The sequence below is a fragment of the Argiope bruennichi genome, chromosome 1 (assembly GCF_947563725.1).
Source record: "Argiope bruennichi chromosome 1, qqArgBrue1.1, whole genome shotgun sequence".
Taxonomy (NCBI): Eukaryota; Metazoa; Arthropoda; class Arachnida; order Araneae; family Araneidae; genus Argiope; species Argiope bruennichi.
Genome location: NC_079151.1, coordinates 77,186,011 through 77,210,053, shown reverse-complemented (window position 1 = coordinate 77,210,053; position 24,043 = coordinate 77,186,011). Strand labels below are relative to the sequence as shown.

The following is a 24,043-nucleotide window of genomic DNA, read 5'->3' as shown; positions in this document are numbered from 1 at the left end:
AAAAAATATCACAAATAGTTCTTTTTTTTTTTAAATTTGTCAATAACTTGTGAGATCATATATACTAATAAAATTATAATCCTATGTGCTAATTTTATTTCTAGGTGTGCATATTTACATTAGAGATGAAAGATACTTTAATAATTTAATGTGTTTATCTCTTTTTAAAAATTAAATCACTCTTCCTTTTACTTGTTTTTTTTTTTTTTTTTTTTTTTTTTTTTTTAATGGATTAACAAGCTTTTACTTTTCTTTCTTTTTTTTAGGCAAACCAGTTCCTTCCTATTGATTGTAGTCATTTATCTAATTGTTTGCCAACTCTCATATCATCAGCTGCTTCTTTTAAGTCAGCCAAAGAACAAAAGTAATAATTTTTTTCCTTTTTTACGTAAAACAGATATTGATGAATTAGTTAATGTTTTGTTTTTGCAACTTTAAAATATTAATTAATTTAGTATAAAGGATAGCTTTTTTATTTAAATGAGCTGCTTTGTTATTTTTGCACAGAGTTTCAAAACAATTAGTTGAAATAATTTCAAAATATTAATCATAAAATTATCATTAACATATAATCTTGAAGAATTTGAAGCTGAGGGAAATTAAACTCTTATTATTAAAGCAGATAAATTTTGAATGGTAAGTATTTATTTTAAATTTGTACAAAAACAATTAAACTGTTGACTGAATAACTATTTTAAATCCAACAAATAGCTGAATTTAATCTACAGTTTGCATCAAAATTAAATAGATTAAACAAGTAATTTTTTTCCTTCCATTTTATTTTATTTTTTTAAAATTTATAATTTTTTTAAAGCTAGTTTTTAGGACCAAAGAATTTTTGCTTGTTAACTTAAAATAAGATTGCAGAAGTCTGATGTTACATTCTCACACCCACTACATTTTTATATTCCTTCAGATTCAGTATAAGTTCAATCTGCCCTAATATTAAAATGATGTGAAAATTCAGCAAGTTAAGTACTGATTCTGGTATGCTGCTGTTATCAATGAGAAATGTTCATAAATGAGATTTGTCTGTGAAATATCTCAATTTACAGGTTTTATACATACAAGCAAAATGCCTTTTAGTTGTCTTTTATAATTATCTTTTGTGTCTTTTTTACAATATTTATTGCTTTAATAGCTTTTGTAAAATACTACATATGTATATATTCTCAATTTGAAGAAATATGTTTTTACTTTGATTTAGTCAAGCAACTGCAGCCATCACTTGTTTGTTTCGAATTCATGAAATAAAGAAAAAAGGTGCTGTGCCAAACAGCTTAGTGCTTAACAATCTTCTTCATATTTGTAATCCGGAACGTGAGAAAAAAGGTTTCTTTGTGGGAACTGTTAATAAAATAAAACTATGGAAATATTTAAAACAGGTATAGTAAAATTCTGTATTTCAAAAGCATTTTTTTCTACCATTTTCTATTAAAAATATCTTTTTAAAGTATCAGCATGTTTTAGGTGCATTTTTAAATGCATTTTCTCTTAATACATGTATGCATATATTTTATTTTGAAAACATTTTTCTTTTTGTGTATTTGTTTGCTTAACCTATTTGTAATTGTTTTGTGTGTATGAAAATTGAATAAAATTCTAAAGAATATGTTTAAGCACAGTCATTGACTCTTTACTAACAATGAAGTTTTGCAGAATAATGAATTCAATTACAATAAATTAAATGCAGTTAAGCTTAGTATTTACCCGAATCATGACAACAGTAATTTAAAAAGATAGAGTCGATTTCAGAAAGATATATTTAATTAAAAAAATTATTTTAAGCACTCAAATATACTTGACAAACAGAGATTATGTGATTTCTTCTCTGTATCACTTTAAGATTTAGTGAGATGATTTTACTATTTTCCAAATTTTGGGGCTAATGAACAAGATCTCTTCTGGGGAACAAAAAAATAAATAAATAAATAAAAATAAATCTGTGGCGAGAAATTTGGTAATCTTGTAGACTAAGCATAGAGAATATGATTTGGACTTCCCTTTAAACTTTCTTCAATTAATGAAGCAAGTTTTCTTTCAAAAATTTATTTACACTACTATATCATTATGATTATGACTTTTTTTTAAAAAAATATGAAATCTTCAGCATTTACTTGAATTAAAGGGAATTACTGATTTTCTACATTTTAAGGTAGATTTGTCCTTTTAGAAGTTAAGAATAAGTCATTAAAGTATAAATGTTCATATACTTTGTTTTAGACACATTTACAATAATATTCCTTTTTCATAAACCTCTTTACACGTCCAGCTTTTCCCTGGAGTATTTTTATTCTCTTAATGGTTCTGTGATGTAATATTGAAATTTTTCTTATAAATTTTTAAGGGATTTTCCTAATTTTATCAGAAAGTACCTGAACATTGAAAATTTTCAGGCATTTATGCAGTTTACCTTTGACCTGCATTTAGAATACTCTATGGATGTCAACAACTAATTCTTATGCGGACTCAATAATGCCAAATACTTTTTATTAAAGAATTCTTTTTCAACTGCTGAGAACTAATTGAATATCAAGAGAGGTTGATGATTTTATTATCCTCTCATGACAATCATCTAAAGCTTAGAAACTTACACCTTCAAATGGCAAATCACTTGTTCCTTTGAAATCTTCGAAGGCTGAAAAATAGTAATTCAATGTCAGTTCATTCTTTCTGAATAACCCTGAATCTTTTTGCTTAATATTAATACAGAATTGTTGCACTATAATTTTCTTGTTATAAATTCTTTTAAACAGTATATATGCAACATGATCTGTATTATTTTGTCTTAAATTAATTTTGCAGTTAGAAACTTTCATGTATTTTTTTGTATATAGTAATTTTCCTTCAATCGTAACAATTTTTACTGCAGGAAATGGCTGATGGTGTTGATCAAGCTATAAGAGATACTCTCGTTGTGAGCAAAGAATACCAAAGCTGGGATTGGGATCTTGTTGATTGCATCTTAAAGGTAACATTGAATAACTGAAAAATGCATCTGTAAATTAACTGCTCCAAGAAATGCATTTAAATAAATCGATATATAGTAAAATTTCAGATGTATGTTACAAGCATAGTTGTGTTTCTTATGATATGCCATTATTTTATTGTATTTCACATAAATTTATTATATATTTGCATATGAATTATTTTTAAAGGTCCTTCAATAAATACTTTCTCTGTTAAGAATTTGGGATTACCTCAGTATTCAAATGTATTATAAATCTAACTTTGTGAATAGTACATTCTTAATAGCTTAGAGAGGCAGGGTATGGAATTAAGGGTTATTAAATTTATAAATTAAGGTTTGTTCTCTAAGTCAATTAATCATAAATTTTATCTTGAAAAGAATTTTTCTATTTAAATACATGAGTTTGTTACCAAGAAATTTAAATATTAATAACAAATGAATTTCATCAATAAAAATGTTTTTACAAAAAATGCCAGATGTGTATAAATTACTTGTAATTGCTGTAATGAAAAATAGTTTTGTAATTACTGATAATTATAACTTTTGAAACTTTTGTAATAACTAAATGTTGTAATTTATTTGACATTTAAAATAAAATTTTCATGAGAAATTATCTTGAAATAATAATGCATTTCTTCATTTTATGTTCAATTTTTCAATTAAATTGAGTGCTGAAACATTATCATCATAGAATTTATTTTGTTCTAAATTTCTCTTTTGCTGTAAAAGCAAATCTCACATTTTAATATAATGTATATTCAAATGTGAGATTTGCTTTTATAGTGAAGGATGTTTAATTCACTAAATATTGCTGTGCTCATAATAATTTCATTAAAAAATATTTGATAATTCTTCCTGTGTGTTTTCTCTTCCTTTTTTTAGAATCCAACTGATTCATTAAAAAAATTAGAAGATGCCAATCATCGAACATTTGTTAAGAAATTATTACACTTTTTCAAACCTAGTAGCAAAGAATTCTCTGAAATGGAATTTGACAAAGAAAATGGGCGGCAGATCTGTGTTACTGGTTGTCACCTTTTAGAATTCTTTTTAGAGTTAGAAGAGGTATTCTTTTAATTATCTTATTATAATTATGATAGGACTTTGATAAAATAATGCTTTTCATGTTTGTTCAATATGCATGTCTAATTCATGAACGATTTTAGTTCTTTTACATATACACCAGGTGCACCAAAAGTCTATTACAATTTCAAAATTCATTAAAAATGAACAAATGATGAAGAAAAAATTGCATTTTGCATGAATGGCCTTAGAAAGAGATCGGATTTTTCTTAAACGCAAAAGAAAAAGTTGTCTTTCAGATGGCTGTCTTATGAATCTGGCATGCATAAATGAAGGGGTTTAGTGAAAATTCGACCTGCCAGTAAAACACTTAGATGCACTGACACTTTTCATTTAATGCCAGCAATGTGCTATCATTACCAAATTAAGTTGGTTGGATTTTAGAAAAATGATGAATCAGCAACTGATGCCTTGCAAAAATGTGAGGATTGAAATGAATGTAGATTAAAAAAGGCCCAATTTCACACCCAAGGGTGCTAAGCTTTTCAGACTGTTACATCAGCTTTTAATATTTACAAAAGAAATAAAACTTTTCAGACTGTTACATCAGCCTTTAATATTTACAAAAGAGATAACTTATCTAATCACTGAAATGCCGAAACATTGGATTCTTTAATCCATAAAAAAATTGATGTGGAACTAAGCTAATTGGTAACAAAATAACATTTACAATTGTTAGGAAAGAATTTTTTTTTTTATCAAACTAATATTTATAAAAAGAATTAATCCCTGAAATTATCATTTGCATTCTTTCAGAAATTATTGAATTAGATTGTTTAAATTATGCGATGCTTTGAAGAAACAGGCAATTTAAATGCTAGTCCATGACTTGAAACCTTCTTGTTACTGCCATGAAAAATGTAATGACAGTTATGGATATGCTTGAACACTTATTCAAGGAAAACAGCAATGCTCATGAAATTGAAAATGTTTTGAGAATGCCTACATCATTAATTAATATATTTTTCATTGGACATTGCATTGGTATCAGCACATATTGTTGTCACTGCACCAGGTTTTACTGGCAGATACCACTACAAAGGAATCATTCACCATGTAAGCTGTGCAAAAATGGAATGAGAACCACATTGGTGTTTAATGTATTGTGGGCAGATAAAGCCACTTTGAGGACATTAATCCATATAATAACCACATTTGTGCAATGCCGGATCTGCTTGAATATGCAAAGAAGCCACTTCATTCTCCTCATATGACGATTTGATTTGATTTGATTTCTGTGCCTCTTTGGTTAATCAATTTTCTTCATCAAAGAGTGTTGGCCTGTTTCAGGTTGGAAAACATGCATATAATTGCAGAACAATACCTCAGTTTTTTTCATTAAAAGACTGAGATATTGAACCAGCATTGCAGGAAAAAGATGTGTTGTCTGCAGTAAACTTCATGCAGCATAGGTGTTGCCATGTCCCATGTTACTACTTCAGTAAAACCATTTAAAAAAAACTTTGGTTGAAAAATGATAAGATGGGGATATAAATGATAAGTCATGGCTGTAAAACCAAGTGGCCCTCACAGTCACCAGACTTTACTCCTGTAGATTTTTTATTGCTGTATATTGTCCTTCTCTTTCACCTTGTTTGAATTCAAAGATGCCGTTTAGCAGATATATATGTAATTCATTCAGAAAAATTGTACTTAGCTGTCACAAGTATTGTGATTCACCTTGTTTTTCTCATATCATATGGTGGAAGTTATGTTTGAACAACTGTTGCTTAAATAAATCAGTGGAATGAAGAGCTGTGTTATTATTGTTTTTCTGTTCATTATCTTTTATTGACAACTTGGTTTGCATACATCTGCTTCATATGTTAAATATTAGGGCCATTTATTGGTCTTTTTTGTTCTATATACTTCTTTATTCTGAAAAAAAAAAAAATCCAAACTTTTTAAATGTCATTCATATAAATTGAAAATTTTTTTAATCGGCATTTGTTCTTTTTTAATGAATCTTTAAAATTGTGACGTTTTGGTGCACCTCGTAGTTTATTTTGATTAATTTTATTAATAGGCTTATATTTTTGCTATAGATATTTAACTATTATTCCTCTGACAAATGCACAATCATTATTTTTAAATAAGAAAGTCAAATTTTATTGGTATCTTTATTATAAGAAATTTAAATATATCATTCCTTTTATTTGCTTGCGTGCTTTGTCCCTTCAGTATTTAACTATATGTAGGAGTCATTTATATTCTGTATTGTATTATTTATATTGTATTCATTTATAAAAGTCAATAGCTTTTGTAATGGTATATCTGTATTTATTACTCCTATACTAATTGTGTCAAAGTTTTAGTTACTGGACTTTCACATATTGGAATTTTATTTTGGTATATCTAGGAAGTACACTCAATCTTTCACAATGGTATAGGGGGCAAGGCTGCTGAAAAGTTAAATTGGTAGAATTGTAGTCCTGTTAATGAAATTTGCTCTTGATAGCATCATTTTTCTTCAGTTTTTCAATATATGGTCACTCAGCAATGGTGTGTATGAAGGAGGAATAGAGAATAGTGTTCTAATTTCTGCATCTTGAGAGTGTGCTAACTGTTGTAATTATCACATCTAACATTATGATACAAAAATTTTAATGATGGTTTCATAAACTTTTTTTTCTCCATTTATAATTTCCTCTTAGTTAGACAAAAAAATTCATGCTCAAATTTTAAATTTAAAAAAAATTCTGCAATTAAAAAATAATTAGGAAAATGAAGTACTGATTGATTATGACCTAAAATGAATAAGATTTTAAAAAGTACTTAGAAGAAAATTTTAAATCAAAATTACTTTCTTGGTAGTTTCACTTATTTATGTTTAATCTGAGGTTTTTGCAGAATATTTTGCAACCTAATAAGGAACAAAAAAAGTTTATTCAAAAATTTTTTAAATCCTTATTAACTTATTCAGAATGTTTATTTACCACTGATGATTAAGGCGATTTAATTAGAATAAAAAATTTTACTGACAAATTAAATTCGACAATATATTAATCATGATTCTGATTATTAAATGAATAGCACAATGAATTTAGTTTCTATAAAGAGAAATTTATGCACATTCTTCTCAGTGCATTTCTACATGTGGCTACATTGACCATTTGAGTTCTGTGTGCCATTACCATATTTATAATTCAAAGCACATAATCATTCTAATGCTACCTCTTTGGACTTTTCAGAGATGAATTGTAGGAGAATAATAAGCATCTCACAAATTGTGATAAACTAATATATTTTACCCATCAGGACATGCACATTTCTAGGCAAAAATGCTTTAAAAAGAAAGGAGATAGTGTTTAAGAAATATAATTGTATTTTTATTACATATTTTATACAATAATGCATATACATTTATACAATAGTATTTTATTACTTTTCATCATTATATTTGTGAAAGAAAATTTAAAAATCAAAGTGTTAATAATTTTTGATTTACACTGGTATGTTCATGTTATTTTGAATTATTGAGATTATTGTTATTTGGTCATCTGAATTTAATATTACAACTATTATTATAATTACATTTTAGTTTTGAAATTATCCAAAATCTGTTATATTGAACTATTCCATTTTCATCTTTTGAACAGATTAAAGCTCAAGAATATTTAGATGATTTTCTGAACGATTTGAATAGCTGTTTTGTTCAGGTAATTAGAAGTTTAATTTTTCAGTATAAAAAATATTAGCTTGTGCAACTCAGAAGTTAAAGTGAACCCAAAGTTTTTAAACATATATCCTTATAATAAAGCTCAATGTGTGTGTGTGTGTGACTTGGCACTCTACAGGCCAGAACTACAGGTACCAAATTTGGCACGTGTATACCTTGGAGGCCAGGAAGTGCACACCTTGGAGGCCAGGAAGTGCACACCTTGGAGTGATTTTTTAAAATTGTTGATTAGAATTTTAATTAATTAAAAATTGTGTGGAATTTCGGCATTTTTCCACAATAGCTTCCAAAAAATATTTTTGCACAAACATGATTTTTACATCAAGATAAGATTTAAAAGATTAGTTTTCTAATGATACCAGTGTTTTTAACATATTACTTAAAAATTCTATTTTTAACGAATTTTTTTTTAAAAAAATATTTTAACCATATTTTTCAACAATTTATTTTAAGCAAGAGAAAAATTTAACCTGCATGAGCACGTTTTGCATTCATGGAAATAAATGAATTTTTATCAATGTGTTTCTATCACAATGATGAAAGCTCCAATCTAAAAAATAAGTCATCTAGTTTTGGAAATTAAATCTAGAAATGTGTAATTTTCAGCACATGTCTGTATGAAATGAAATATCATACTTTCTAAAAATAAATGTAAGAAAATTTTTTCTGATTTTTACAGTATCTATATTATTAATTCAATAAATAAGTTTCATTTGAAGCAAATATGAATTTTATATATACAAGATATCTACTCTAATCAGGACCCAATAGTTACTTGCTAAACCTTTAATAATACACATATTTCTGATAACAAAATGCTCTAAACGAAGTAAATACTTATATTTTATGGAACTTGAGTCAATAAATGCTCTGATGAATTACGAATTTTAAATTTTTGCATAGATTCACCTTCCTCAAAAATATATTTAACAATATATTTTCGAGACATTAATATTTTAAATAAAAACAATTTTACTCCAGTCAACTAAATCAGTCGTTAAAGCTGTCTGATTTATGAAAATTTGAATATCACTGTTCTAAAAAGCGAATGATTTTAGAACTTTCCATCCAGCGTCTTGAAGAAAATACACCAATCGGTGCCTGGAGTTTATCCAAAGATGACTATTAAATTAGTGTTTGTGTATGCATGTGTGTCTGCATGTGTTGGCAAAAGAAGAAAAAGATTTTTGAAAGTTTTCATTGATGATTTATAATAGCTATATTATTATATTAATTCAGTTTTAATTAAGGCATAGTGTAATATATATAGAATATCCATTCTAATCAGGACTAATTTGGGACATACATCTACTAATAAAATGGTCTAAATGAAGTAAATAATTTGGGACAATAAATACTCTGATGAATTCGGAATTTTAAATTTTTACATATATCCTCTGCCATTGAATTATATTAAACAAAATATTCTTGAGACGCTAATACCTTAAATAAAGGGTTGCACTCCAATCAACTAAAGCAATCACTAAAACTGACCAATTTATGAAAATTTGAATATCACGATACTATGAAAATGAGCTATTCTAGATTACTTCATTGATCGTCTCAAAGAAGCTAATCATCTCCCAGGGTTTCTCAAGAGTGATTAGCCTAGAATATAAAAATGTAAATTGTTCTAAAATTGTAATATTCAAAATTTAATAAATTGATCATATTTGATTGCAGAAGATGGATGCATTTATTTATTTATTTAAAAGTTGAAATATCAAGAATATTTTGCAGAATACGATTCCTTAGGACCAAAGGATTGTCTAAAATTTAAGTTTCATAATTTTTTATGTATATTTATAAACCAAAAAAATAAAATATTATTATTGACATCATTTAAATCCTCTTGAAAATAAAACTAATAACTGAATTTTACGATGAATCCATGAAATTTTTTGTTGAATACTTTCTTGAGATATTATAAAATATGAAAATTATTCTGTAGTGCACATAAAACTTCAATATCAAATGATTCTGCTTTCAGTTCTCTTTATTTTTAATTACATGCTTGGTTTCAGTAAAAAATGTCTTTATATTAATTGCAGTTTTATTATTTCCAATTTAATTTAAATTTTATGGGCGCTGATAGAAAAGTGGAGAGGGATCCATGTTACAATGAACAAAACGGCTTAAAGCGTGCATAATAACATAAGTGAACTATATATGACTATCAAAATTTGAAGCTTAAAAATCTATTATGAGACCAAGTAACTTAAAATATTAATTGTAAATTTTAGTGAACATTAATACTGACAAACTGGCTAGTTGCCGAAGGCCACTAATATATATATACATATATATATGATGTTCATTTGCTTTAATTTATTTTTTCTTTTTTAAAAGTTTTATTTGTTTTTCTGTGATTTTCGTTACAGTAAGAGCAGTAGAAAGGATTATGAATTTTATAATTTAATCAAGTAAATTGATCCAAAATAATTCAGAATGAATAAATGTTCAAAGTATCAATTAATGAAATACAGAAAGTTATATCAGTTGAAAAGTAAGCTACTTGATTAAAAACTACTATAAACTATATTAATACTACCATAAACTACTATAAAAAATTTAAATCCCTTTAAATTTTTTAAACTATTGATTTCCTGCCTCTTTGATTTTTTTTCTATCCCTTCGAATTCGAATTCTATTTGAATTTATAAAATGAAATGGCAACATTATTATTTGAATGAATTTTTTGTAGCGAAGGTATGACAATTTGTTAAAAGAAGACCATTTAAAATAAATTACATATGAATTATTGGGATTCATTAAAATTTCTTCCCCTCTTTTCCTTTGGTTTTATAAAATGAAATGACAGTGCAAATGAATAATTTAATGGATTATTTTGTCTTTAAATTTCTTCAAAAGCTGAAATCACTGAATTAAAATTACTTATTTTTTTGATATTTGCAGCTTTTTCGCTGGACTATAGGATAATTTTTTTGCTCTAAACATAAATGACAGTGCTTAAATTGATTTAATTTCTGATATATATGTATACATGTTTATTTACAATTTTAGTAAACATGAAAATGGTTGCTCCTGTAGAAGCTATAATAGCATAAGATGAACTGTCCCTTTAAATTATTTTAAATTAGATGAAATTTGATAGATTTGTTATTAAAATTGAAATGTACTGACTTTATATAGTACTCAAAAATGAAGTGAGCCTAAATAATTAAATTATTTAGAAAACAAACTGATTCATGTCTAACATAAGAAATTAAAGTTATTTGCTTGGCAAAGACAATGCATAGCTATTTGTCATTAAACGTAATAATTTAAAGCTATGCATTTTTCTTAAAATTCTAATGTGATGCAATTATTTATCTTTTGATGTATGTACATTTGAAAAATCACTTAGGAACTACAATATTTTCCTGTAACTAAATTCATTGCTGATTCCTTTTTATTTTCAGTTAACTAAAGATGGTGACCGTCTGAATTCAATTTTAAGCCCTATAAAAGTTTCAAGTACATTTAGTCAGATGTATTTTTTGTTCATTGGAAAGTTGTCAAGTACTCATAAAGGATGTAAATTTCTTAATAGATGTAGCACATTTCAGAAGTAAGTATCACTGTAAAACATTAAGCGGCGTTCCTACGATCAGAGAATCTTCAGGCGGCCCACGCGTTTCCCCCTTCAGCCCCCCCTTGCAGTTTTCTGGGGTGCTTTGATGCCTGTCTAGTTTATCAACTAAACTGGACAAACATCAAAGGATCCACAAGAGGGGTCGAGGGCGAAACGTGTGCAGGTCATTGGAACGTCGCTTTATATTTTTATACGATTTCAATCATGTTTCAGAATCCCGAAAACATAATTTTTATTTTTGAATATATTGCCCATTTTATGTATGGTGAAAGAAAACCTGTATGCATTTTTTTTTAAACTTTTGATCATTTTTAATTCTTTGGTGAAATGATGTAAATTCTTCTGCTGACTTATTTTTACTGTATAAATCAGCATCAGAAAACATGAAAGACTTGATGGAATGACTTCACCATTAATCAGTTTTTCCTTTCTCTGTAGCCTTATATTTTACTGATTTATAAATATATAAATCAGTAAAATGAATATATATATGTGTGTGTGTGTAATGATATTTTAACTCTAATTTCAATTTAATTAATTTTCAAGATTTTATCTTAATTTAGCCCATAGTAACATTATTCTAAAATATTCTCTTATTTCGTGATCCAATTCCACTGTCACTACTTCATTAATTCAAGAGAAGCTTTGTTAAATCAGCTAAAATCCAACTTTCCCACACTACGTGTGAAGAGATAACATACGGCTGATCAAGCAAATTCTTTTTTAAAATCTCCCTGTGTTCCCCTACCTTGTCCACCCGTGTAATGAAAATCCCTATCGAAATCTCATAATACATTAGCACTGTAAAGAAATATTTTCCCTTTCAAAATCATAGGTTATTTAAGACCAGGGATAAAATGTCTAAGAGCTCTTCCCTCATTCCTTTCTGTGTCGTTCTGTGTGCTCGTCACTTGTACATATGCTTGCTTCTTCAAAATGAAATAAAACGACATCACGAAATTAAAAGTATCTTCATTGTCTTCAAACTGCATCATGCTTCACAACAAATAATATTACATATATATATATATTTGTCTAGTTTAACAAATCCTTTTATGATTAATATTTTCTTTGTATATTTTTTTTAAATCTTTATTTTATTTTGCTTTGCTTTTGCATATGCACTGAAGTTAATCTTTTGGATGCTTTATTTATTTTTTTAATTGAAATTTTCAGTACCATTTGAAAGTATTTTGTAACTTTTAGAATACTAAGTAAATTGTTGTGATTGCTGATTATTTATATTTATAAATATTTTTACCATTTAATTCTTATTTGTAAAAATGCAATAACTTCTAAAGCAACCCAATCAAACTCTTAACTTCTTTTAATTACTTTTTTATTCTGTTTAATTTACCATAAAAGGTTTTTTTTTTCATTAAAATTTTAAGATGATAAATTTGGAAGATCACTGATAAATCTAATTTTATATTTATAAGAAAAGTAATAAACTAATTAAACATCTAATAATGTTCTTTGAGAAGATTTTATTTCCATTAATTATTTGCTTTCTTTTCAGTTTGTTCCATCTTGTCAGTATTACCAATCAAGATATTTATGTAAAACTCATAATATCTGCTCTAGATTATACCAAAGAGGGGTTCTCAAGAGCTATTCTCACTAAAGTTTTAACTGGATCTGAAGAGGTTAGTTTTGTATATTTATCCAAAAATAGTATATGGAAAATTCGGTTTTGATTTATTTTTAATATTCTGTAGCTTTTTAATAAAGTACATTAAATATATGACTGTAGGTATGTGTTGGGAATATTTTTTACTAAATGTTCAATTTTATTTTTGTCAATTAGGCTACTCGTTTATATGCAACAAATTTTCTTCTTATATTATTGAGAGCCAAACTTCCAGATTTTCGCAAGTGGGCAATTGAAGTTTTAGTTTATCAACTCCATGACACTAGCAAATTAGTTTCTGCTGCTGCCCTTGACATTTTAGATGAAGCTTGTACGATTCAGGTATGTTATTTTTACACGAATCAAATTATTTTTACACATTGATAAATTTCTTATTGCTATTATTATGTTTCCGATATTCGTTGTAGGAATTTCATTAATTTTAATGAATGTATGACTAATTTTCTGAGTGCAATGATTAGTTTGCTTATAAAGACCTTTTAGTGTACATTTTCTAAGCAAGGTAGCTATTATGGAAAGAAAATGTGTTGTATGTTTCTAAAATTTCTCGAATAGCTTGTTTTTGTCATCTGTTTCAATTTTTTCTTATGAAATTCAATATCTACACCATTCTTAAAACTCTAATAATGTTACAGTTATAAAATTGTGCAATTATTAAAAATCAGTTAAAACTATGTAATTTTTATGAAGCTATATTTATCTATAAAATCATTTTCATCCATAAATTTAATTTCTATCTCATCTGCAAGAAGTGAGAGATTATTTATTATTTAACTGAATCAATGGTTATTATTGATTTTATAGGAAAATTTAGAAGCTCTAATATCCTTAAGGCCATCTCTTTTACAACTGGGAGATAAAGGTTTGCTGTTACTTGTGAGATATTTGTCCGTCCAAAGTGGTTTTAACTTTCTACGAGAATCTAATTTTTTGTATGGTGAATTGGAACGATGGCAACAGGTAATATTCTTTTTTTCAGACATGAAAAATAGAAATTTAAACTCTAAATATTAAAATCGGTTCCCTTGTATCCTTTTAGTGATAGTTTATTTCTAACAAAAACAAATCAGTTGACATTAATTTGTCAAAAAAGCTATGATAATCATGACATAAAGGCAAAAAGAATCAATCTAATTGTTTTTAGAATTGTCTGTAGAAAAAAAACCCTTTAATTTTGGTTAAAATGAAACATATATTTTATAAAGTTTTTGCAATAATTGAATAAGGTAATTCAAGAATAATTTAAAAAGAATTCATTAATTGAAATATTAATTATAGTTCATTTGATTTCCACTAGAAGTAAACAAAAGGACTTCTAGTTTCATATGTGAATTTGTTTTAGAAAGGGAGATTTATAAAAGTTTCTTTCAATTACAGATATACAATTTTAAATATGTTAAAGTTGTAGAAGATATGCTGAATGAAGCTTTTACTCATCACAGAAGAGGCACTGATGGAAGTTATGGAAGACGTAGTTCAGATATTAGGTAATAAATTTTTCATTCATCTTTTCATCCTTTAATATCAACATATTTCATTGAAGTTTTCACTAGAAGAAAACCAATAATAAAAATCAGGAAAATTAAGAAATCTAAATCTATCTTCTAGAATCTAAATAAATTAAAAAGTTATTTTTATTACATTTGGCTATTATTGTTTAACATTATCTTTTAATTCCTCCTGATAAATAGATTTTTTTTTTTTTTCAATTTGTATGCTGTTTATGTAAAATCTGTTAATGAAAGAATTTGTTTACTTATGCTTCTAATTAGCAAATGTATACTATTCTTAATAGCCTTCATTTCTTGTTTTTGCAGTCATACTATTCGCAATGTATATTTGCCTCCACATATGTATGGACAGTTGGTTCAACATCATGAGGGTGTTAATATTCTGCTTGATAATGGTGTACTTCCTGAATTATATAATAATATATGCCATCCGAATTTTTCTACTGACATGGATATATTACATTTGAAGGCATCATTATGGGCTTTGGTATGCAAGAAAAATGCTAATATATACTTATCTGTTATATATTTATACTGTTATATACATATCATAACACCATTCCTTAGTTTACTTGCAGTTCATTATTAAAAATTGGGAATTTTTGTCTGGAATTATTGCTTTTCATTAAAAATCATATTTGTATTTATTATGCATCCAAAATAAAAGTCATCTTATTCAGAGCTGCTTACAACTTTATCCTTTTTTCAGAAAAGTGTGGCACTTTGTGCATGACTTAAAAAAAATACAAAATAAATCTAATCATTAGAGGACTGATTAATTTAACACCCCATAATTCATATGCATCTTTTTTTCTCCCCTCCTTTTTTTTTTTTTTTGGTCTTGATACAGGAGCTGTTACAAAACAATTTTTCGGAGAGAATTTGCTGCAGACATTAGTGCACCAGAATCAACATTGCACTAAAAAAAATAGTTTGACTTTTAATGTAGATACTTTTAATGTACTACTTTATTTTATGGAAACCTTTGCATGTATACTATGATTTTCATAATAATGTATCTTCTGTTGGTCATATCTGGGAATTTCTTTTTGTTTATTTTTGAATAGGTTTCTAATTTTTTTAAAAAATTATCCACCAGTTTTCACACTTTTCTGGTCAATGTCTATTCTTAAAGTAGCACTGAATAAGAAGACTTGAATTAAGATAATATATATAAACATACATAAATATTGCAAAACTAGAATTTCTCAAGTTCTGTATATACCAAATGAATTATAATACTAATGAAAAATATTATACTGTTGCAAGTTTTTTTTTCCCTGTATTTATGCAAAATACTACTTTTAATGTAGATTGATGTTTTAAGTTTCAATTTATGGAATTGCCGTCAACAGGTTTGATTTGCAGAGGGAAAATTTATTAGTTAAGAGCTACATATTATTAATGATAAAATATTCCAAAATGTGATTTGTTTCTTTTGTTGTTTTTTAATGAATTTATTAATAATGCATTAATATTTTCCAAAACAACATCAGGAACAAAAAATGCCAAATTTAAGGCATACATAAATGTTAAAGTAGAAAAGTAAAGTGAATGATATTAAAATAAAATTGCATTTTTAAGCCCTAAGTTTATTGATCTGCCATATAAAGGTCCAATACACACGTTTTAGTTTATTATTAATAAAGATAAAATTGTCTATTACAGAAAAGTAAGTTTTATTTTATTAAAATTTCTCCATCTCTAATATCCTGCTTTAAATTAGGTTTAATTTTGGAATGGTTGTTTAAAAAAAAATATATTCATTATTAAATTACAGTGAAACTTTTTGAATTTTCTGAAATGTATTGTAACTGGGGAATTTTATAGAATTTTGTTCAATAACTATAAAAAACGTTTTTGTGTTTTAAATTTATTATAAAAGCTTGTAGTGGTAACATCAAAAGCCAGTTAACAACTTCCGGAGAAGAGAGTACTCTTTTGTCCAGTGGTTATGTTACTCGGCTACGAACCCTAACGTTGCGAGTTCGAACCTCAACCCGCACAAGCTTTACTTTATTTTCAAATGCACCCTTAAATTATTGTCTCTTTTATTTCCCTTTTCTGTATTCATAAGTGTTAATTTTATTCTTATATTTTTAGGGTCATGTTGGTTCTTATCCTCTAGGTTTGAAAATAATAATCAAGGAAGATCTTATTCCCTGTATAGTTGATTTAGCAGCTACAGCTCCTGTTTTTGCTGTAAGAGGGTGAGTTTCTTTAATTATTCTATTTTGCAGCATTAGTTATATATGTTCACTTGCACAGTAGGTGTGATGTATTCTGAAATAATAGAAGTAGATTGTTACTTTGATGAAAATAAGGTCTTGCAATAGTATTAAAAAAACAAGAAAGAAGGCCAGTTTAAACTATTTTGACATTAGTATTAAACATATTAGATTGAATAAAATATTATTTGTTTAAATATTACATATAAATGCATAATTTACTTGAAAGCTGAAAAGGAATCAAAATTGATACATTATTACACAATACATAATTAAACTATTAATAAGATTTTTTTTTTTTTGAAATGCATCTTGTATAATGTATTTATTAGCTGTCTTAAATAATGAAATTCTAAATTATTCATTGGCCTTGCTTTTTGAGGTGCAAATAGAAGTCTTATATCTTCTGTTGATGCTTTCAGATTGTTTTGAAATGATTAATTATGAGAATAACCATTGATATTTCTCACTTCATTGATAGTCAGCATAAAATATTATGTCAATGCTGTATTTATGGTCAGTGGTAAGGGATTTGCTTATATGAAATTTGAAAATTTATTCTAAAATAGTTTATGTTGATTGTTACTATAGATACAGATTATTCATAAGTTAAAAATACAGATTATTCATAAGTTAAAATACAATTGTTTTGCTTTTAATCATGAGAAACGAAATAACTCAAATATGAAAAATAAGGTTTGAAAAGCAGTTTTTAAGGGAGTTTTATTTACTACCTTCTCGATATTTATGGACTAACAGTATTTAACCGGAAAAAAATTCTGGAATTTCTTTTAAAAAATCTTTGAATCATTAATATTTTATTTTTCAAACATCTGCCAGACTTACTCAGAATACAGACTAATTATCAAACTGCTCAAAATTTTTATTTAAGCTTTTAAGAATCCAATTATTTATGATATATGTAATAATGTTGGTCCATAGCAGAATTTTGATTTTTTTAAAGATAGTATTGCATAAAATGTAGGTGCATAATTTTGTAAATAAATTTGCAAGTTTTGTGATTCAATTTGATATTTATTATAGCATTTTTATATCCAAAAGGATAAATTGATTGTTATAAATTGGAAAGCTGAAAGTTAATATTGGCTCTAAATTCATTCATGCTTGCTTTACATTAATTCAATAATATTTTATTAAAGTTTTTCAATTGTATCATTCTAAAATTTTTGTGAGGATTATAGTGACTTCCTCATAGAACCTCAACTTTAGGACTGGAGTGTTACTGATTTGAGACCCGATTCCACTATGCATTATATACTTGATCTGCAAATATTAAATCCTTCAGGAGTCAAATATCCTTTCATTAGTATTATGTGGAAGTTGGGAGAAGGGATTGTTTACTGAGGTATTATTTTTGATATTTGGTCTTTCAAATTATGAAATCGTTCACAATATAGTTGTTGCATTGCCTTGTAATGAACTGTTAATCTAAACTGAACTAAACCAACTTATTGTGGATCCTCTTTAGTGTTTGAAATAGGAATATTGATTGGGATGTTATTCCTGTTACATAGCTCTGATTTTTATATGTAAATTATGTTTTTTTACTATAATTTTTTCCAGTTTGAATAATCAATGTGAATATTAAATCATTTTTTATAGTTTTCCCTCATACCTCCAGATGGTATTTGCATTATTTGTAAATGTTATGAATTCTTAATGAATAAACATTATACAGTTATAGTTGTGGATGAAATAAAAGTTGATACTTACATTATTTAATAAAAATTCAGGCTTGATAACTAGAAATGAAGTAAAATTTACAATCTGTAGTTTCTATTTCCACTTTTAATGATTATTTAAAAAACTGGAATGGTTTTTAAAAATTTGAAAAGACTTTTTAAACCTACAATTATATTATAATGAGGTGAAATTTATTCATTCATGTCAAATTTTAAAGATTTATTTTGCTCGAAAAACAAATTTTTTTATGTATTGTTTATTTTATGAAGATTATTTCTCATTAGATGATTAATTTCATTTTTGGATCTGTTAATTTTTATTAACATATGAATTTGAACACATACTATCAAAATTTCATTTTTTACAGCACATGTTATTTTATTTTGGGTTTGCTAAGTTCTACCACAGAAGGCTCAGATATTTTGAGGGAACATGGCTGGGAAGCAGTTCAAAGGAACCATGAGGAAAAATGGCCTCTTATTAAAGAGGAGATTTTAGTGGATAATTCACAGTTTGCAAGAAAGTCTACTTGGTCTTTCAGCAGCATGAGTAGTGATTGGCCATTGGGAGCCCTTCCTACCAGTTTGTCATTCATAGTACGAACTTCACAATTTGATTTAAATAGAAGTCAAAGCCAAATTTCAAATACCTCTAGTGAAGATATTCTACAGAATTCCTGCATAGAGTTGCCATCACATCGGGATCCTTTAGTAGATCCTGATTCTGATTCAGAAAATTGTCGCCCTCGTTCCTCATCAGATTGCCAATCAGAAAGAAAAGATAATGTACTGTTTGAAGTTGCAGAATCCTCCAGTTGGGATGCGTTGAATGCCTATTCATCATTTTCATCACCTCCTCCTAATTTTAATAAAAATAGAAAGAGGCGAAGTATCAGCACGTCTGAAGTAACCATGAGAACTTTTAACTTCCATATGGAAGATAATGAAGAAGAAGAAGAGAATGAATTACAAATGAGTTCCACAGGTTCCAAAGCTAATTTTCATGCAGTTGAACCAAAGCAACATTCCTCGGGTAGTTCTAGTTTGCAACCTGGTGCTAGTGAATCATCAGTTAACTCATCTAAATCATCAGATGGATGTGTAGAACGACCTTCATTGTTGAAACAACTTTCTCGGGGTCACAGTATTCATCTTCATAGTCCAGTGTCACCTGATAAGTCATCGCCATTATTAATAACAAGTGCCCGGGATGCCCTTGGCTATGCTACATTAAAAGACATTCAAAGACGACGTGTTCATTCACTGAGTTTCCATGATGCATCTTCAACTCAAGTAGATGCTTCTTTAAGGTACCTCAAATCACAAAGTCTGGATGCAGATTCTGCTAAAATTTTTAATGTGTGAGTACTTAAGGATTTTTTTAAAAAACAACTTAGTTATTGATTACATCTTAAGATTTTCTTTTATATAAAATGCATGCCGATAAGTGTTAAAATTTTGAATTCTTATGTATTTTTAAATATGGAAGTGATATATTTATTTTGTTTTTTTTTAATCTGTAGATCTACAAATTATTCTCCTTGATCATTTAAAGAAAAATATAACCAAATAAATGCATTTAATTTCTAAATCAGTATTGATTTATCATTCTTCTTGTCCAATTATAAATGTAATATTTTCTTCTTGTTATATCTATTATCTAAACAGTCAGTAACAGATTAAATGGCCTTTTTTAGCAGTTTTTAACAGTATATAATATGAGGCTCCTACTTTAATAAACTGGTCCAATTAGTTTCACAGTTCAACACATTTTTAGCTTAACAGCATATACATGATTTATTTTAATTAATTTTTGTTTTAACAGATTTATGAAAATGTATGTTTTTATTTATTTACTCTGACTAATGATTTTGCAGTAACCACATTTGTACTATTATTTGAAAGGGTGCATAGCTCTGTGAAAAGTACTTTAAAAATGCTTAAATTGAAAATCCAATTTTAAGCATCTTAAAAAGTGCTTAATTTTCTTAAAAAGTGCAAAAAAAAAAAAAAAAAAAAAATTGAGTATGGAAGTGTTGTTGACATGTTAGTAAGCATCCAGATGTTGTATATGATACATTGAAAGCATGATCATAAGAGTTTGTTTACTGGATGTATCAAAAAAGAACATCAACAAAGGGAAAAATTTGGAAAAGAAATTCCGGGGGAAATAGATCTAGGGATGTCATTACATATTAAGATAATGCCAAATGACTTTTTTTTTTCTTGTTCCCTCTTTCTTCAACATAGTGTTTGCTATTTATTGAAAATACTGGAATGGTTATTCCGAAGGAATACATATTGTATCATATGAATTGTTGATACTGTTGCAAATCGAAAGCCATTCAAAATAATTTTTTAATGTTTTAGTTTTATTTGAGTTAAATTTATTTGAGTTTTAATTTATTTGAGTTAAATATACATTTACTATAAAATAATTCTATAAAATTTAAGCTTTACCTATATAAAAGTTAAATATACATTTATAAATATATGTTTAACCTTTTACGCATTGTTAAAGAAGAATGCAGAGATTGCTCCAATACAGAAAATAAGAATATTACAGGATGAATTTAGTGTTTTATCTCCAATTTTCATTGAGATACATTGAACATGTGTGAAACAGCTTTAGAAACAGTTATAGTGAAATTTTTTTAATACATTATACATTCAGTCATCATTCTTATTATTATTTGGAGTAATCTTTTGAATGATCTATTAAAAGTATTTTAATGTTATGTATTAAATTTTTTTCATTGTGGTGTATAATTATGATAGTAATTATAATCCAGCCTGATGAAATTTTAACTACAGGTTTTCAATGTTCATGATTTTTTTTTTCATTGTCTTTTTAAATATTCAACCATGCATATCAAAATTATTATTCGTTCAACAATCCAACCATTCATTGAATTAAATAAGTTTTTTTACATTTTTTTGTTTTTTCTCTTTTTATAACTTGTACACTTTTTTTTCTCATTGAAATATTTCTATGCATATAAATGTTTATCTTGGTTGACTGAGAAAATAAACCATTAAAGTTAGAAGTATGGAATTTGGCAAGAAGTTGCTTCTTAAGTATCAGAGACCTATTAAGAACAGATTTTTCAAAATTGTACTTAAAATTTTAATTTAAAAACATAAATCCAATTTTTAATTTAGTTTTGCCATAAAATCAAGTAATATATGATAAAAAAATTATTTTTACATCATTTTAAAAGTTAAAACAAAAAATGTGATTTTTTAATGATACAAATTTTGTTTGAATGAATACATTTTTTTTTTTCTTTTAGTTTAAGTAATTTTTGAAAAGTTAGTTCAGTAATTTGATTTTCATTGCAATGAAATTCGGAACAATATCATTGCTTCATGTTAAACCTTTTAAATTTGGAATAGAGAAATGCTTTCTTTGCTTTAATTTATACTTACTTTTTATTTTGCATGTGTTTTAGAACGAGTGATATACTTTTCTCAGAAGCTGAGGAAGATGCCATGAAATTTAGAAACTCTAGCCAAGACTCTGAGAAAATACCTGAAAGTCGGTATATTGGGTTATGTCTTCCTTCAGATTTAGACTATATTTTACATGTAAGTTTCTTGTTTTTTTTGTTTTATTTATTTGATAGATACAAATTCTATTAGTCATTCTATTAATCAGTTTTGAAATTCAATATTAAAAACAAGTCTTTTTCTTAGCCTTTTTCCCTTTCTTTCTCATAATTTATATTAAGATTCAATGATTTGATAATTGTAAATAGGTATATTTTTGAAGATTAGCTAGTTGTAAATTTCATTTCAGCTTTAGTGCTATTGGTTTGTTTGCATATTTTCATAAAGTTCTCTCAATTACTGCAAGGAATAAAGATTGTAGTTTTTTTTAATTAAGAGTTAAAGTTTTTTTATTATAATATTTTTTTTTTAATTAGGAGAGCTTATAAATTATTTCTAAATTCTACTTATTTGGAATCAAGTGATGGAATGCAATAAGCCTTTATGTTTTAATATTTAAAAAAAGGACTTTTACTGAATAAAAATTGTACCTGTATAGTAAATATAGCCTGGCTTCCAGAGCTAAATCTGATAGGTTGTACTTTTTGACCCTATGTAACTAAGAAAATTCAAAGTACAAAGATCTCTTACAGTTTATGTTTAAAGGCTTATTTAATAATATACAGTTGCTTTGACTTTAAATTAATCTTGGATGTTTTTTTTTTTTTTTTTTTTTTTTTTTTTTTTTTTTTTAAGTTCTTTCTGTAATTGCAGAACTAATGTTGAAATATTTTATGTTAAACCTTTTTGCAAAAATTTCTTTATGAAATGCAATGGAAATTTATAATAATTAATTATAAAATTATTTATAGAATTTAATGGAATCAATATTTTTACACCAATTTAGAATATTATTGGAGAAAAAAATATGTAAAAACCTTTCATTTTTATGAAAAATTATTTTAAATATTATCTCAGTAAGTATCTAAAATTCTGATATTCTAAAAGAAATGTTTCATAATGACTGACAATAGGATTTTTGATTATAAGGAGCTACTTCTGATTTCTGATGATTTATTTGCTATTGAAATTAAAAGGAATTTGATGCTAGGCAAAGACTTGCTTTATATAAAATGGCTCTTTTTCCATGAAAAGCTTATAATTAACTGGCATATCTTAAAATAAAAACAGAATGCTTTAAATATGCTTCCTGTGTTCTTTTCTCCATTCTAACTCCTATCCTCTCTCTCTCTCTCTCTTTCTCTGAATTAAGATACATGGTCTAAATGTAGAATTAAATTCTTTGATTTATTAAGAAAAGATGCTGAAGAAGAAAAAAGAAAAAAAAACTGAAATGCCATTTTCTATAATATTTAATTCTTTGTTTCTCTGAAAAATTCAATACAAATCAGAAAAAATGAACATCTAGAACATTTATATTTTATCTAAAAACCTGCAATAACATATATATATATATATATATATATATATATATATATATATATATATATATTTGAAATTGAATTTTTGAAAAAATATGCAATTTTTCTCTGTATTTATGTAGATTAAAAAATATTTTATTGCTTGCAGAATTTAGTATTAGTTTGTTTGTGATAATAATGGTTGAGTTGCAGTTATGTTGAATCATGCATTATAATTTGGTATTAATAATTTTCTTGACATTGTAGTTTTAACTTCAAATTGTGATTATAACCCTGCTCTTATTCTTTTCATAGTATATATGATAGTATATATGAATTTACACTTTTTCATCTAACTACACACAGCCAACATCATTCTCTTATTCTTGATGGAATTATGCTGTTCCAGCTTTAAAATAATTTGATGTATTATATATTAAACAGGATTGGATCAGAATATGTCAATAAAAAGAATTTAAAAAATATTAGCCATAATTATTCAGTTAACTGGATATATTTTCTAATATACTTAATATCTTAAAGGACTTTATTTACAAATTACTGATAAAAAATTATGAAATAAATATATAAGGTGACAATTCATTACAGTTTTATTTGAAAATATGGAAGGAAATTAGTAGAATCTTTTTGTCATAGTTTCAAACTGTAGAAGAGCAAAGAGACAATAATTAAAATTTTGTATTAACATTTG

General features: G+C 26.4%; 1 protein-coding gene across 1 annotated transcript in view; it reads left to right on the top strand.

The window, feature by feature from the left end:
* Positions 1-24,043, top strand: part of LOC129971385 (rapamycin-insensitive companion of mTOR-like) — a 50,324-nt gene that overhangs the window by 17,371 nt on the left and 8,910 nt on the right. The window contains exons 13-26 of the mRNA XM_056085104.1: positions 267-364; positions 1,208-1,385; positions 2,873-2,971; positions 3,854-4,036; positions 7,654-7,713; positions 11,156-11,304; positions 12,848-12,974; positions 13,136-13,300; positions 13,784-13,939; positions 14,357-14,466; positions 14,797-14,977; positions 16,594-16,700; positions 18,790-19,782; positions 21,874-22,009. Coding sequence (XP_055941079.1) covers positions 267-364; positions 1,208-1,385; positions 2,873-2,971; positions 3,854-4,036; positions 7,654-7,713; positions 11,156-11,304; positions 12,848-12,974; positions 13,136-13,300; positions 13,784-13,939; positions 14,357-14,466; positions 14,797-14,977; positions 16,594-16,700; positions 18,790-19,782; positions 21,874-22,009 — 2,742 coding nt within the window. The remainder of the gene's footprint in view (positions 1-266; positions 365-1,207; positions 1,386-2,872; positions 2,972-3,853; positions 4,037-7,653; positions 7,714-11,155; positions 11,305-12,847; positions 12,975-13,135; positions 13,301-13,783; positions 13,940-14,356; positions 14,467-14,796; positions 14,978-16,593; positions 16,701-18,789; positions 19,783-21,873; positions 22,010-24,043) is intronic.